This window comes from Cyprinus carpio, chromosome A5 (genome assembly GCF_018340385.1).
Source record: "Cyprinus carpio isolate SPL01 chromosome A5, ASM1834038v1, whole genome shotgun sequence".
In the NCBI taxonomy this organism is placed as follows: Eukaryota; Metazoa; Chordata; class Actinopteri; order Cypriniformes; family Cyprinidae; genus Cyprinus; species Cyprinus carpio.
In genome coordinates this window covers 21,081,287-21,096,621 of record NC_056576.1, presented here as the reverse complement: position 1 = coordinate 21,096,621, position 15,335 = coordinate 21,081,287, and the positions used below count along the sequence as shown (strand labels likewise).

Below are 15,335 nucleotides of genomic sequence, written 5' to 3'. Positions count from 1 at the left end.
AAGCAAATTGGGATAGTGGTTATTGATTTCTAATCATGTTAAAGTATGTTTTATTGTATTTGTATGAAATGTATACTGTATTTAATTGTGTATAAGCAGTAGAGTTAGTCCAGGGACTGTACTCACTTCTACCTGACTATATATAAAGTATGTTCCGTCAAGTAGGACTTCCAGCTCTCCAGAGCGGGAGTGCATTTTAAACACTCTCTGATGGATTGAGATCATTCTCCAATTTTTCAACACACCTTCTGACAAATCTCAGAAACAGACACCAGTAAATACTCAATCATCTGTTATGACAGTAGCGATACATAGATAAGACACACACCAGGGCTCAACTGTAAGGTGGTTTTTCTCCGATTTCTACTTGCCTTGTCAACATTTTCACTGACCCTAACACCAATAAATTATACATTTCCATTAATTATTTCATTATTAAAAATAAATAAATAAATCACACACACACACACACACACACACACACACACACACACACACACACACACACACACACACACACACACACACACACACACACACACACACTAAACAATTGGAAATTTAAAATAATGTTTTTAATTTATTTTCAATTTAAAATGTCATTTATTCATGTGATGCAAAATAGCAGCATTTATTTGAAATAAAATTATTTGTTAACATTATAAATGTCTATACTTTAAAACTTCTTTATACTTTAATGTGTCCTTGTTACATCAAAGTCTTAATTTCATACTGACTCCAAATTTTTGAATGGTAGTGTATTTTTTCTGCAGCAAATTTACCATAGCCTTCTTACAACCTTTAACAAATTAAAGTCATTCCAACACACAATATCAATAAGCATTATGAAGCATATGTATGTAGTTATGTGTATGTGGGGGATCATTATTTAACTCTTACCTTCTTTCACCTGGATAGTAGTTTCCTGACCTTGAAGATGCACCACAGCTGGCTACAGAAACATCATGTTTAAATTCACAAATTCTAAAAACTCATTTTCTACATACTCTTGATGCACAGACTCATTAGCATGCTAAAACTGTGTCTGATCTACACATGTCTGAATATAACATGGAGAGATGAGCAGTGTGGCAGTGGAGATCAGGAGATGGTGCATACCTGTGTCTCTCTGTGTTTGGCTTTATCTGCGCTACCTGTTGACACACAGGGGGAAAGAAATGTGTTGCGTTCAGTCTATTATTGGTTGCTTATGATCTATTCACACCAGCAGTGAATGTTTGCTGTAACAAGGCTTTCAATTCAAACAATGAATTCCTATGGATTGCAAAAACCTGCACAGCAATGAACCATCATTTCAGTTGATTTTGCAATTGTGTTGTGTTGCTCTGTTGCATTGCTCTTGATGTAAGCAGGCCTTTAACATTTGCATTATATGGAAATCAAATTTTTTCTCCCCTGTTACGGGACCTGATTTTGTCCACTGGGAATTGATTGGATCATTGTTGTTTGCTATTGCTGCCATCTTGTGTGAGTGACAGTTTGCTGAAGGAAAGAGTTTATTGTCAGAGAAGAGATGTTGTTGCAAAGGGGAAGTTTTGATTCTATTCTGATTAAAGATTATGAGGGCACACAAATAAAAAAATGGCATTCCATAAACAAGAATTGTCCATTTTGATTTCAAGGTGACTTTAAACTTGCAGCTTGCTGTGACTGTGTGTAGAGGCAAGTGACTGTATAAACCTGAAGGTCCCTGTGGTCCCGGTGGGCCTGCGGGTCCTGGAGGTCCGGGTGGGCCAGAGGGACCCATCGCGTTACTGCCTGGGATACCCGGGATCCCTGGTATTCCAGGTGGACCTTGTGGACCAGGTGGGCCTGGAGGTCCAGGAGCGCCAGGGGGTCCTTTCTTGCCTAAAGAAATAAAAACAAACAAACAACCAAACAGTGAGGAATGCAATGTCAGTCTATAAACTAAAACATTAAAGCACTAGAAACAACTGATGAAAAACAAAACAAAAAAAAAACCCTCAAAGAGTGAAAATGATGAAATTACCTTTTTTCTTCTCTCCTTTCTTTTTTCCATTAGTTTCTGTAACAGGTGTAAGCAGCAGGAAAAGATAATCAGTTAGAAATGTATCATTTTACATTCACAATCACAAATGCAAAAAAGAAAAGAAATTGATTTAAAGACTTTTTATGTGTTTCAAAGTAGCTAAACCAATAAGGACACTGACATGACCACAGAAAAACAAACCTCAAATGTAATTTGAAGGACCATTGCTTCTGCTGGTGTCTACAGTTAACACACACACACACACACACACACACACACACTTCTCACTGTACAACAAACTATAATACTGAAGCAACAAATGTACTGTAGACAAGTGTCAAACAATATCTTATAAGGGTGTCTTTATGTGTGTGTGTGTGTGCGTGTGTGTGAATGTGTAACAAATCCAACACAACCGTAATAAACAAGTCTGACAAAATCTACTGTTTTATAGTTTAAAATCTAGCCTAAACACACACACGCACACACACACGCACACGCATGCCCTGACTCTCAGGAGACAGATCTGTGTTCCTAAGGTCTGAGGTCACTCTTGTGTTTGCGTTGGCTAGTATTCGGGGGTCTTTTTTTGCAACAAAACTGCTTCAACACATTTGTAAATGACTGCTGCTTTCATTCTGTTGTCTGGTGGGCTTCGCACGCGATATTCCTTTTTCTCAAAACACAGAATATCAAAAGTGAAAAGAAACAACTTGCTGCCTTTAATCTTTTCTTTTAATCTTCCCTTTTTTCTCATTATATGAAAAACAACAGAAAGGGGGGGGGGCAACATGCACATACATAAAATCAAGCAAGCACAACAAAAACAAAACATGACACACATAATAAGCATGCAAAGAACTTGACCTGCCTTTAGTACCTCCCTGCAGATGTTCCTGTCTTTTTTTATAAAACAATCAGGGATGAACTCACTCACCAAATAGTTGTTTATTTATTTATTTTATTCACATAACACCCACAGCTGCAATTGCACGGTGCAATTAACACAAGTGATTTTATTGGCCATAGAGAGCAGATAGATAAAATGGTTAAATAATTAATTCAGTTAGAGTAACAATTTATTTTAAAACGGATGTCTGTGTAAATTTTCTACTGATCACTGAAGTGGAAACTGTAGCCAGACTGACTTTGTGTTCCTGCACTAACACAGTACTGACACAATGGCCCATAAAAATGCATTAAACGGAACTGTCAGGGGCTTCACACATCAAATGTCTAATATTTCAATCATTTTATTTTATTACTTAAGTGTATTTAAGTTGCGGGTTTTCAAAATAAAGATGAAAATAAAATAGACATGCAAACATGAAATTTTCAGTGAATTCTGTTCTCAGTATGCACAAATCATCCAGCCCACTTCACAAAGCCTTGGTTTGTTTTGTAAAACTTTTATGTAGTCTTTATTTCTATTCCAAAAATGGTTTTATGTTTGTTTTATAACCCCCTTACACATTTACTTATTTAAACAAACTTTTGCGAACTGTTCCAGCAGATTTCGCAAATCCACTCACCTGATTTACAAAATGTTTGCTAAACATAAGGAAAATATAAGTTTTATAAATCTCAGGTTTTGTGAAATTGTCAAACCAGTGGCAAAGCAGATTTATCAACAGAGTGAAAGAACTCCCTCTGGTGGAGACCGTGAGCCTCAGAGAGCTTACATCAAGAGAAAAGGTACATTTATATTGTAGTTGAAACTTTTGACTCCAGTTTTACACATGAATGTAGATGCACCTGAGATATTTTAAAAAAGCAACTATAATAATTATATAACAAGCAGAAGTTTTTTGAAATGTTGAAATATAAATAAAACAAATATAAAAATTACTCTGGATGTGCATGTTCATCAAAAGAATTTTTAGGGGGCGGGTTACAGGACATTAGATATGTCTGTGTTTGTTTTAAATGGGAGAAAAAAGAAAGAGTGGTAAAAGTCTTTAATGAATGGAACAAATTAGCATCAAAGACAGACAATATTGGAACCATATTTCACACCAAATATGCAGCTGCACACACAAACACACCGAACCCCAGCTGTACATTCACAAAGTGAGCCTAATAAACTTTGCCTTGAGGTTTGACCCATGAATCTGAGAATTGGGAAGATGACAGTATGACTTTTGATCACAAGAATAAATTAAAAATGGCATCCTTATTAAAGTACACACAGATGCTCACACACAGTTTGCAACAATACTCACCTAACACAGGCTGATGCTTGGATTTTATACTCAAATCTAATCAATTAAAATTTGTTGTCATGGAAATTTAGTTAAACAGAAGTACAAAATCAACTACAATGTGACTTATGTGTGTGGACGCTGTTCAAAATGAGCTCACAGTGATAAGTGAGGTCTATGGTTTCAAATACACACATTGAGCTGTACACAATCTCCTGTATTTACACTGCTGTCAAATATACAGAAATTTACACCTCAGCATATTACAGACATTGTTTCCATCCAAGCGCATCTGCAGCACACCTAAGTGTGCCACTCCACTAGTGTGTGTAAGAATTGAATGTATAATTTATTGCACAAGACTCGCGCACACAGACACAACAATAATCTGAGACACACTGGGTCTGATTCACTAATGAATAAATCATTTTACTCATGTAAATGTATTTACATGACTTAAAAAGACACGCTTACAGCAAGGGTAAAGTTTGTTATTCTCAATACCAGTCGAACCACAGTCACTTCCTTTTGTGTTGAAATTGATAATTTGCCAAGATGGGCGTTTTTAAAAAAGAAGTGCATTTTACCGTTCACACGCGTTCACATTACCACAACATAATATTGCACAACTGTCTAGTGCTGATTGAAATGACAGTTTATTGGGGAAAAACATTACAATTTGCTCTCAGGAGTTTTATGTAGACCTCATATTCTCGTTTAATCTCAGAAAAATGTGAGATTTCAGTGAAAACACATCCATCTCTTTTAAATTGGTAGTATATAACAGTAGTAATAACACTAATAATTTACTAGTACTACTTATACAATAAAATATTTTAATCTTCTTCATCGTACTACATATTCAGGTTGAAATTTGATGTAGTTGAATACGACTAAATTGGACCAAAGAAAGCAATGTCTTAATATTTAAAGTACAACCTTTCATGTCATTCCTCCAATGTGCAATTATAAAGCTTTAAGGATATCATATAATTCCTTACTGATCCACATATACATTTAAATAATTGCATCTCATTTGTTTACATTAAACCGCACTATATCATCAACTGCATATGTATCATCATCAGTAACCTTGCTCTCCAGACATCTGCTTCAGCATGGTTTGAGATGGCATGTGCGTGTAGTATGCGTGCAAATTATCTGTGTTGTATTGGTATTTATTTTGGCACATGATGCACACAGGTGCAAAAGCTGAAACAGTAGAACTCCCGATCAGAGCCAGTGACTGCACAGCCATAATCAAAGCCAAAACCACCTGCCAATCAAACCGCTGCCAACTGGAGCCAATCACGGCTATGGAAAGAGGAGTAGGTAACCAAAGCTAGAGTTTGCCAATGAAAAAGAGTGAGAGAGGAGCAATATCAGTTTGTTAGAAGGTACTAGAATGGAAAAAGGAGAGGGATTTCGTGTATAAACTACTGGTACGCACAGCATAGCCCAATAATGAGTAAGATGGAAGGAATGAATGAGAGAGAGAGAGAGAGAGTGAGAGGTAGCATGATCAAATGAAGGAAATGCATCTCGTCCTGAACTCTAAACCACATGAAAGAGAAATCGCTGGCAATCTCACAGACTTTATACTCACGTACTGTATACACACATACACACGCACACACACACACACGCATACACACTGTCTTAATTTAAGCTCTAAATTTCCTGAATACCAACACACACAAAAGAGATTTTTTTTTTTACCTGAACGTTTGGTACGATGAATGACTCTCTCCAACCCTCTTCTGTGTTCATCCCTCCATCTGCTCTGTGAAGATGAAGGAATAAGGTTTTTTTAATATACAGTGCAGAAGAATACAATTAATTCATGGTGCTGTTTCAAAGCATTTTACATTTCAACTCCAGCTTGAGTTTGAGCCAAGACATGATCAATGAAACTAATCCACTTCTTCATAAAAGAAATGTCACCATGTAAACTAAAACTACACATGTGTGCGCACACACACACACACACACGCTGCTGAAAGACAACACTCTGAACATAATGAGCATAATGTGTGTGTGTTGAGAAACCATGTGGATTTACAGCAGTAAGGCATTCCAGTGAGATGATCCAGCACACAAACACACACAAAATCCCATAAACTTAATAAATTATTTAGAAAGGAAATACCTTTCTTATCATTATCTCGCATATGTACAGAGTAATAGTGCTGCAAACCTTAAACACACAAACAGAGGAAGCACAGAGATTCTTATTAAATTGATGAGGTTGAAAGAGTACAAACTTTCTCTTCCTCTGCTTCTTCATGTTTTCCTTCCTTTCATATTTTTCTTCATACTTTCCTTCATGCTATTTCCCCCCCTTTTCTTTATTCATTTAATTTTCTATTCTTTCTTTATTCATTCAATTTTTTCTTAATTTCTTCCTTCCATTTTTCTACCTTCCTTTCAATTTCTCCCTTCCTTAATTTTTTTTCATTTCCTTCTTTGTTCCTTCCATTTTTTCATCTTTTGTGCCTTCCATATATTTCCCCCTTCCATTTCTTCATTCCTTTCTTTTGCTTATTTTTCTTTATTTCAGTTCTTTATTCTTTGTATGCATATAAAACACTCCTATTGTATCTGTGACTCTTTGAGATTGCAATAAGAGGATGTTCAGGCAGTCGGTGGAAACACACACTCACACAGCTCATCATACATCTTAAATTCAGTGATAACTATCAGGTCAGGATACTTCAGGACAGTCTGGAGTTCCCATGTATGTTTACACAGTGAATGAAAAGGTTGAGAGAAGAGTAACTCTGGGTCAGTTGCAAGTAGCACATTGTCTGTGTCTGTGTCAGTAAGACAGAGAACATGACCCTGCTGTTCTTCACAGTAGAATCACGTTACAAGACCTAGACTGCCATTGTCATCTTCATAGCTTGATTGCAGAATTGTTGTAGAGAAAGGAGTCTGAATTCACACGGACACACACACAGGCTCATAGAGCAGGGTTAGTGGGGTCATACAGCTGTGTCTGGGTAAAACTCTTGTTATTTATGTGATTAGAGAAGCCACTAAATCACAAAGTTCAGCCCCAGAGTGCACTGGGTGTCAAGTGTATTACATTCATCCACGTAAAACATTGACACGTAAGTGTGAATGTGAGTATGTGTGTGTTTTAACCAGTAAGATGACACTTTTAGATCTGTAAACACCTTACTTTGTTTTTTAAACCACTTTGTGTTTGAAATCAGACACTGTAGGCCTGTCTTCCTGCCAGAGGATGTTCCAGCCTTTGGACATGATGTTCTGGCTCAGAGTCTGTGTGTGTGTGTGTGTGTGTGTGTGTGTGAGAGAGAGAGAGAGCACTGAAAACATTTCTCCAAGCTTACAATGATCTGCTTATTTGCAATTATGATAAGCAACAAAAGAAAGAGAGTATGCTGGTTTAATTACATGTACTTTAGGGACCAAATGGACCAAATCTCACAAAACCTGCCTTTGCGGACATCGGAGTTGGCATCAAAAGTAAAAGGGATTTATAAATAAAGCAAAGAATGTGTTTCTAATATTATTTCTAATATCTTTTAGATGTACGGTTTAGGTTAGACTGCAGTAATTATAATTATCTTTAAATATAAACAATAGAGGTCTATATGGTATGTCCTCATTTAGCAAGACGTGCGTGTGTGTGTGTGTGTGTCTGTGTGTGTGTATGAGAGAAACAGCTCTGTGCAGTCTAGACCTTGTAACTCGACTCTAGTGCGAGACATCTCATCTGTCTCTCTTTTACACACACACACACACACACACACACACACACACACACACACACACACACACACACACACACACACACACACACACACACACACACACACACACTGCAGTATCATTTATATGGTAACACTAGAAAAAAAGTGCAGTTTGTTCACATCAGTTAATGCATTAGTTTTCACAAACTAAAAATGTACAATACATAAATATATAGATATATCTGACTGCTAGATCAGTTAGACATTTTTGAAAGAAAATAATTTTATTCAGCAAGGATTACATTAATCAAGTGTTACAATAAAGACATTTATAATGTTACAAAAGATTTCTATTCATTATATAATTGTAAAAAAAAGTACCAAATCAGCACATTAGAATGATTTCTGAAGGATCACGTGACACTGAAGACTGGAGTAATGATGCTGAAAACATATCAATTACATCACACAAAAAAACTACATTTAAAAATATAAAAAAATAAAAAAATCGTACTTTATATTGAAATAACATTTCACAATATTACTGTTACTCTTTACAGTATATTGAACTTCTTTCAAAAACATTTTATAAACCTTACACTTTTGAACAATAATGTACCAAATGCATGGTTATAATCGAACTAAAGCTTAATATAAAGTGTTACCAAACTCACTAGAGGACACAAGTTATAGTGAGAGAGGGAGCGAGAACTGTCTTTCTTTAGACCACCCACAACCTGATTGGTCAAATGCTCCATCAAAATAAAATTGCTTCCCTCAAATGTGTCTGCATGTGTGTACATTTCTTCATGCTTGTAAAACAAGAGATTGCCAACTGATAAACGCTGCTGCATAATGAATACATGCATGTGATTAGTTTGTCCGTTGTCACCGAGGACAGATACACTCACACCCTCATAAGTACATGTGTAGACTCACACATACACATGTGTTGCTCTGAAACAATATTTATAGTAAGGGTACACGCTGTATGAGGCCTAATTTATTTCTGTTTGAATTGTATGACATTGCGTGTTGAAGAAGTTGTGTGTGTGTGTGGTCTGAGCTAACGGTAGCATCTATTCCACTCATACTTATTTTGACATTTTCCATTCTTTCCGCTGACAGCCAGAGAAAAACGACCTTTTTAATCAGACTGACCACACACACATAATAGCAACACAAACACGGCACGAGAAAGCGTGTGTGTTTCACATTACACTTCACTTCATTTACATTATCCTTGTTTTTCTGAAACATTAGGGGCAATTCTTTTTCTAAACTTTCCCTCTCCACAAACAGTTTTAACCTGTTGTTGACCTGTTCTGACACAAGAAAAAACATCAATTCATTTAAAAACTTCTCACAGTGTAATGTGTTTTTTTAAATGTGCATTTTGTGTTTGGGTCCAAACCGGAGTTCACTTCTCTCCCCCCGCTGGTCACTTTTCACTGTGGGTTTTTAACTAGGTCTGAAATGCATTAAGTTTGCATCATCATCACCATTACTACCACTGCTAGCACTCAGGAGTAGGAGACAGCAGCGTATCTGTGTCAGATGTTTAATTAGATTCTGATTTACAAGCTCTCAATTTGATTCTAATTCATTTAGGCATATTTTGATTACAGTGTCCATTTTGCTTACATAAGAAGGAAATCCTCTCTCATCTAATGCTGTTAGTTATGCAGGGACTCTTCTAATTTTGGTATAGTATAAAAATATTTCTGTTAACCTTTCTTTAACATACATTAAATCAGCACAATCCAAAAAGCTAATAATTTATTGTCAAAACTATAACTGTTATTATATGCGTAAAATTACAAAATTCTAAACTCATGAACACTTCAGGCACAAACCCCCATGAAAGTGTATGAAGTTTATGAGTCTTTTTGTGTGATTAAATGATTAAACTTTTTATTGAATTAAAAAGGTTCTCAAAAGTAATTTGATCGTGAAGCAGATTATACTGGTTTTGATGTATGCCCATAAAAATGTATTGCTCAGTGGTTGCTCTTCCTAAGCTCAGGAGACTTAGATGACATTCTCATATATCTCTCATTTTAGTATCAACAGCATTTCAGAAGTTTCTCCTTAAATTCGAAGAGAAGTAGACACAAATGAAACTTGAGAAATATTTGAGAAAAAAAAAGAAAAAAGAGTCAAAACTGAGAATGTGGTGGAAGAAACATAGAATATCTCTTCACTGACTTGCTGCAATCTCTATCCAGACTGCATTAAAGGAATATTTTATTGCTCAGAGTTTGCTCTAAATTCAGGAAACTTAGTTGTGAATCTCATTTTAGTATTAACAGTGTCTCAGATGTTTCTCCTAATTCCTTAGGAGAAATAAAAGTAGACACAACTGAGACATGAGACATATCTGAGAGAAAGGAGTCTGAAATGAGAAAGGACTGTAAGGAACATGGGAGATTTCTTTATTGTCTTGCTGTAATCTCTTTCAAGACCCCGTTATAAAAATGTTTCACTGCTCAGAGGTTGCGCTTTCTTTTTTTCTTGATAACATTGAGGTTTTTCACCTTTAACGGTAAAGACAGTCGGAGTAGAAACAGGAAACGATTGGACAGGTGAGAAGGGGACAGAAGCAGGAAAGTATCTTTAGCTGGGATTTAAACTCATGTTGTCTGAGGTGGAGTTGTGCTTTCACGTCGATGCGCTGCCCACAAGGCTATGGCTCTGACAGGTGACTCTATGCTCAGGATACTAAGGGCTGATTCTCTTATATGTCTCAATGAGATAATCAGCTTTGTCTTAAGATGTCTTCAATTTTATTTTAGGAGAAACATTAAACTTTAACAAATATTGTAATTACTAAAACTGTATAGTTTAAATACTATTACACATTTCAGAATATCAAGGGTTACTAGCTTATATTTATCTTCAATGCCCAGGCAGCACTGTATATACAGCACATTTCCCAAGACTTATAAGTGCAAGATGTTTAGAATAAGATCAATACTTTCTTTTTAACAAATGTAACACTAGTGTACATGCACGATTCAATGGGGGTGCTAGAAAGTGCTGAAACTAAATCCATATCACCCTCAGTGAAAGCTGTAATAATAGTGATGTTGTTGAGATCTTTAATAAAGCTTTGAAGGAGACCAATATGAGAGATCCAGTGTCTCTAGCTAAGGAGAAAAACCTGAGCACAGTGTGTGATGATGAGGAGGTCTCTTCTAAAACTTTAAAGGAGACAAATGTGAGAGTGTTAGAGTTTTTGTCTCAGGAGACAAGTTTGAGAAGCAGGAGACTCGAGAAAAAAATCTCCATCTTAACCTCATTTCTGTCCAGGAGAAATATTTGAGATGTTAAAGAGATCTCACTTTTGATTTTTCTTTCCTCTGTGAGGTCTCCATTTGATGTTAAAGTAACCTGAATCACGTAGTTTCTGTCAGATTTGGGATTCATTACAGGGTTTGCAAGAATTTTGGTTTGTATGCAAACAAATTTTGTGAAGGAAAATCACTCCGTGCTAATCTTATTTTCACTTTCACATAATCCCAAAATATATCTGGCTATTACAGGTTATTACATAAAGACCACGTGTGGTTCACTGATGTGCATTTAAGTTTAGAAAACTATTTTTACTCCAACCAAACAAACTGAACTCTGATGACAAACAGACTCAAATGTGCACAAAAGATCTATTATGAAAGCGCTCAATTATTATGTTTTTAGCAGTACGAGTTTGTTTTTTGCAAATCATGTCCATTATCACTTCAGTGATGAAAACCTCAAAGATCAAATGGTCAGCCCCCCCACAAGATACCAGATGCACAATAAACATCTCTAAAATATTTCAATAAACCATCCGCATATTGTTGATTGTCCATTAACAAATGAAACACTCATGGGTAGAGATCTGCTGACAGAATGGCATGATAAATTCTGAACGTTCTAGAAGAAGAAGGGAAATAATGTCAGGATAAATTAAATTGTTTGATAGTTTGACATTATGACCCAATCACAGAGCAAGACAACAATCGCTTTGAGCAGATGTTCTCATTGTTGAGAATGGCCACAGTCCTCCTGGACCAATGAAGCTCACTTGATATCATACAATTAAACTCCTACTGAGATACAATCCTCTAGAGACACACACACATACACACTCACTCAAGTGTGTGTGAAAAATGTGTATAAAAGTGTGATGCTCAATCGTAATGTAATCAAATAACTTTGCATATGAAGACATTTCGTAGACGTGGGGAGAAGAGACATATGCCTAGAATCAAGTGGAGAATCTGACAGACTGCAGTGGTAGTTTAGTGATTAAGGATCTGGGCCTCTGGCTGAAAGATTGGAAGATGTATTCCAGGAAATGGAGAGTTTCTGAGATCACAGCCAGCTCTATCACCATTACTATGTTGTGAGAGGCAGTTAATCCTACACCGCTCCAGTGGGACCATCTCTACGACCGGTCCATCATAAATCTCACGTCATCACTATCATTAGACAATCATTTGCAGCTATTTAAGCTAAGAGTTTAATAATAAAAATTACATAGTTAGAGCCTTAAGAAATATTGATAAATGTTATTGATAAAAGTTGTTTTCTTAAAAAAAAAAAAAAAAAAAAAAAAAAAATATATATATATATATATATATATATATATATATATATATATATATATATATATATATATATATATATATATATATATATATAAATTTATTTATTTATTTGGCCACAATGTCAATAATGCAAGGGAGATGCATTTGTCCTTAAAGAAATATAGACAACATTGTTTCAATGTTCATTATTTACAAACTTTTGTCTGCAAATGTCATAAGGCCTCATTCAATAAAAAATTATGCTAAAAAAAAATCATTTTTATAAGTGTTATCAAAACCATATGAAATCAACATGGATACAGTAAGCCTGTCCTTATAGACACTGTCATCTGTCATTAACACAACAGCAACATAAATACTTTTTTGTGATTATGTTACATCCAGAGCATTTATATGATGTTAAGGTTCATTTACGCAGAGCACATGGCTTTACACAACGCAGATAACTTTCTAAAAGGGTTTAAAAGAAAAGGCTCTGGTAGAGTTTGAGCAAAGTATGTCAAGGTTGTCGAACGGTTTGTGTCAGGTTGGGAAGGAGAGTGAGAGAGCTTCACAACAGTTAATGATGTCACTCCCTCAGTGGAGGGATCTTTTTACTGTGGCAATCTGATTACAGCTCTGCTTGCTTTGGCTAAAGAGCACATCAGAAATCAAATGTTCTCTGGCAAGAGTTATATTTTCTCAAACACACACACACACACACACACACACACACACACACACACACACACACACACACACACACACACACACACACACACACACACACACACACACACACACACACAAAGTGTGTTTCTGAGCACACAATACTGAATGGCAGGGCAGAGCAGTGTTTGACCTGATAGGAATGCAGACTTGAGTTTGGTGCAGGACGGTTTATAAAGTGAAGGATTATGAACCACACACGTTCATTGTACAATGTTGTATAGCTCAATATGCTAATGCCGCGATGGTGGTTAAAATGGCTGGTAGTTCTGTAAAACACACACACACATAAAGAAGAGTGCCAGACCTTATGTGACAGTGGTCTCAACATGTTCTCACCTCATAAGCGGTGAGTTTCTCCAGTTAGATGGCAGTGTGACACACACATCATGGACAGCTGGATGTGTGGTTTTTACTCGTACAGCTGGAGCCCATCTGGGACCAAAACTGGATGAGTTGTGCATACACACTCACAAACACACACACACACACACACACACACACACACACACACACACACACACACACACACACACACACACACACACACACACACACACACATACACAGACACACAAGGTGCAAACTGTGAAAAACTCTGATTGGCCTCTTCATCAATAGACCAATCTTCTCTTCATTCTTCTCTCCTGTTATATCTACATATCCTCACATCACCTTGTCTTCCTTCATTATGAAGATAAACTAACCAGATAGACTATAAATATGATTTTATTAATCAGTTTTATATCCGAACTATGAGATAACCTTTGGAGAAATCTGGATAAAAGAACAAAAAAGGAAACACAAGACAACCTTCTGATGACCTAATTGCTCTTCGGTCTGCAGATTTCAGTGTTGAAGCTGATCAAAGCATGTGTTCCTGCTTTGATACTGCTGTTAGTGTTGGATTCATTTCCCTCCATCTTTTCATCTATTATTGCTCTATTTCATGTTACATCCAATGGGAGAAAAAAAAAACATTATTTCATCATTCCAACATGCAAATAATAAAATAAAATAGAAAAAACATTCATCTCCAACGCAAGCTGATCACTATATACTCTTAAAAATAAAGGTGCTTCAAAAGGTTCTTCAAGCAATGCCATAGAAGAACCATTTTTGGTCCACCAAAACCACCATTCACCATTCATTCAAAGGTTCTTAATTACCTTCTTTCGCCACAAAGAACCTTTTGTCAAACAGAAAGGTTCTTCAGATGTTAAAGGTTCTTTATGGAACTGTTTAGACAAAAAGGTTATTTTATGGCATCGTAATGCACCTTTATTTTTAAGAGTGTATATGTGTCATGGACTTGGCAATGATAGCTTGACACAAATCAAAGGTTGGCGAGGTACTATCAGATCACATTAGAATGCTGACTGAGAGTGGCACTCCTCTGTGGAGGGGAAATGGGCTTATTTGTTATGAAAATAATTTATAGTACATTAAATAAACTACTAAATAAGCTCCATTTTCCCTCAAAATACACATTCTGCTGATTTTAAGGTCAAATACGTTTTAGGAGCTATAAATTTCCAGTTCAATTTGGATTCACAAGCTCTCCATTGGATTGGATTTCAATTTCAATGCAGAGGGTTTTTGTAAGACTATTTGAAATAGTAAACCATAATTTAGTGATTGATTTATTGAGAAGAATGGCTATTTTAATTTTTTTGAAGTTTTTAGATGTTGCTCAAGTTTAGCGGAGGTCTCAGAGGATTCCATTATGAGCTCTGTATATAACAGCAGGAGCGGGGATGACTGCTTCTTCAGCGCGTTTGTGAAAAAGATTTGAGCTCTCATATTCAACTCAATGATATATGTACACACAGTTCAGTGAACATTCCCAGATGAACTAAAAAAAGCAAGCTTTACCATCCTAAACATTTAACAATACACCTACATGTGACCAAAACAATGCTTGATATAGAAATACACTTCTGAAGTGAATCAGTGTGGTTTAAAATCTCACTTTCTATGGTCTGGGCAGAAGATCAGTCTGTTTCCCATCTGACTAGGGGTGTGCGATATTGAAAAAATAAAAAATAAAAAAAAATCTCGATATTTTTTGGGATATTTTCGATAACGATAATTAGACGAT

General features: G+C 36.0%; 1 protein-coding gene across 4 annotated transcripts in view; it reads right to left on the bottom strand.

Moving 5' to 3' along the window:
* Positions 1-15,335, bottom strand: part of LOC109072416 (ectodysplasin-A-like) — a 35,928-nt gene that overhangs the window by 1,006 nt on the left and 19,587 nt on the right. The window contains exons 2-7 of one of the 4 annotated variants that reach the window (XM_042756388.1): positions 5,932-5,995; positions 2,012-2,047; positions 1,702-1,869; positions 1,120-1,154; positions 901-952; positions 133-257 (exon numbers count right to left, since the gene is read on the bottom strand). In XM_042756388.1, coding sequence (XP_042612322.1) covers positions 133-257; positions 901-952; positions 1,120-1,154; positions 1,702-1,869; positions 2,012-2,047; positions 5,932-5,995 — 480 coding nt within the window. Of the gene's footprint in view, positions 1-126; positions 258-900; positions 953-1,119; positions 1,155-1,701; positions 1,870-2,011; positions 2,048-5,931; positions 5,996-15,335 lie in introns of all 4 variants that reach the window. The other 3 variants (XM_042756390.1, XM_042756387.1, XM_042756389.1) reach the window with 3 other exon arrangements.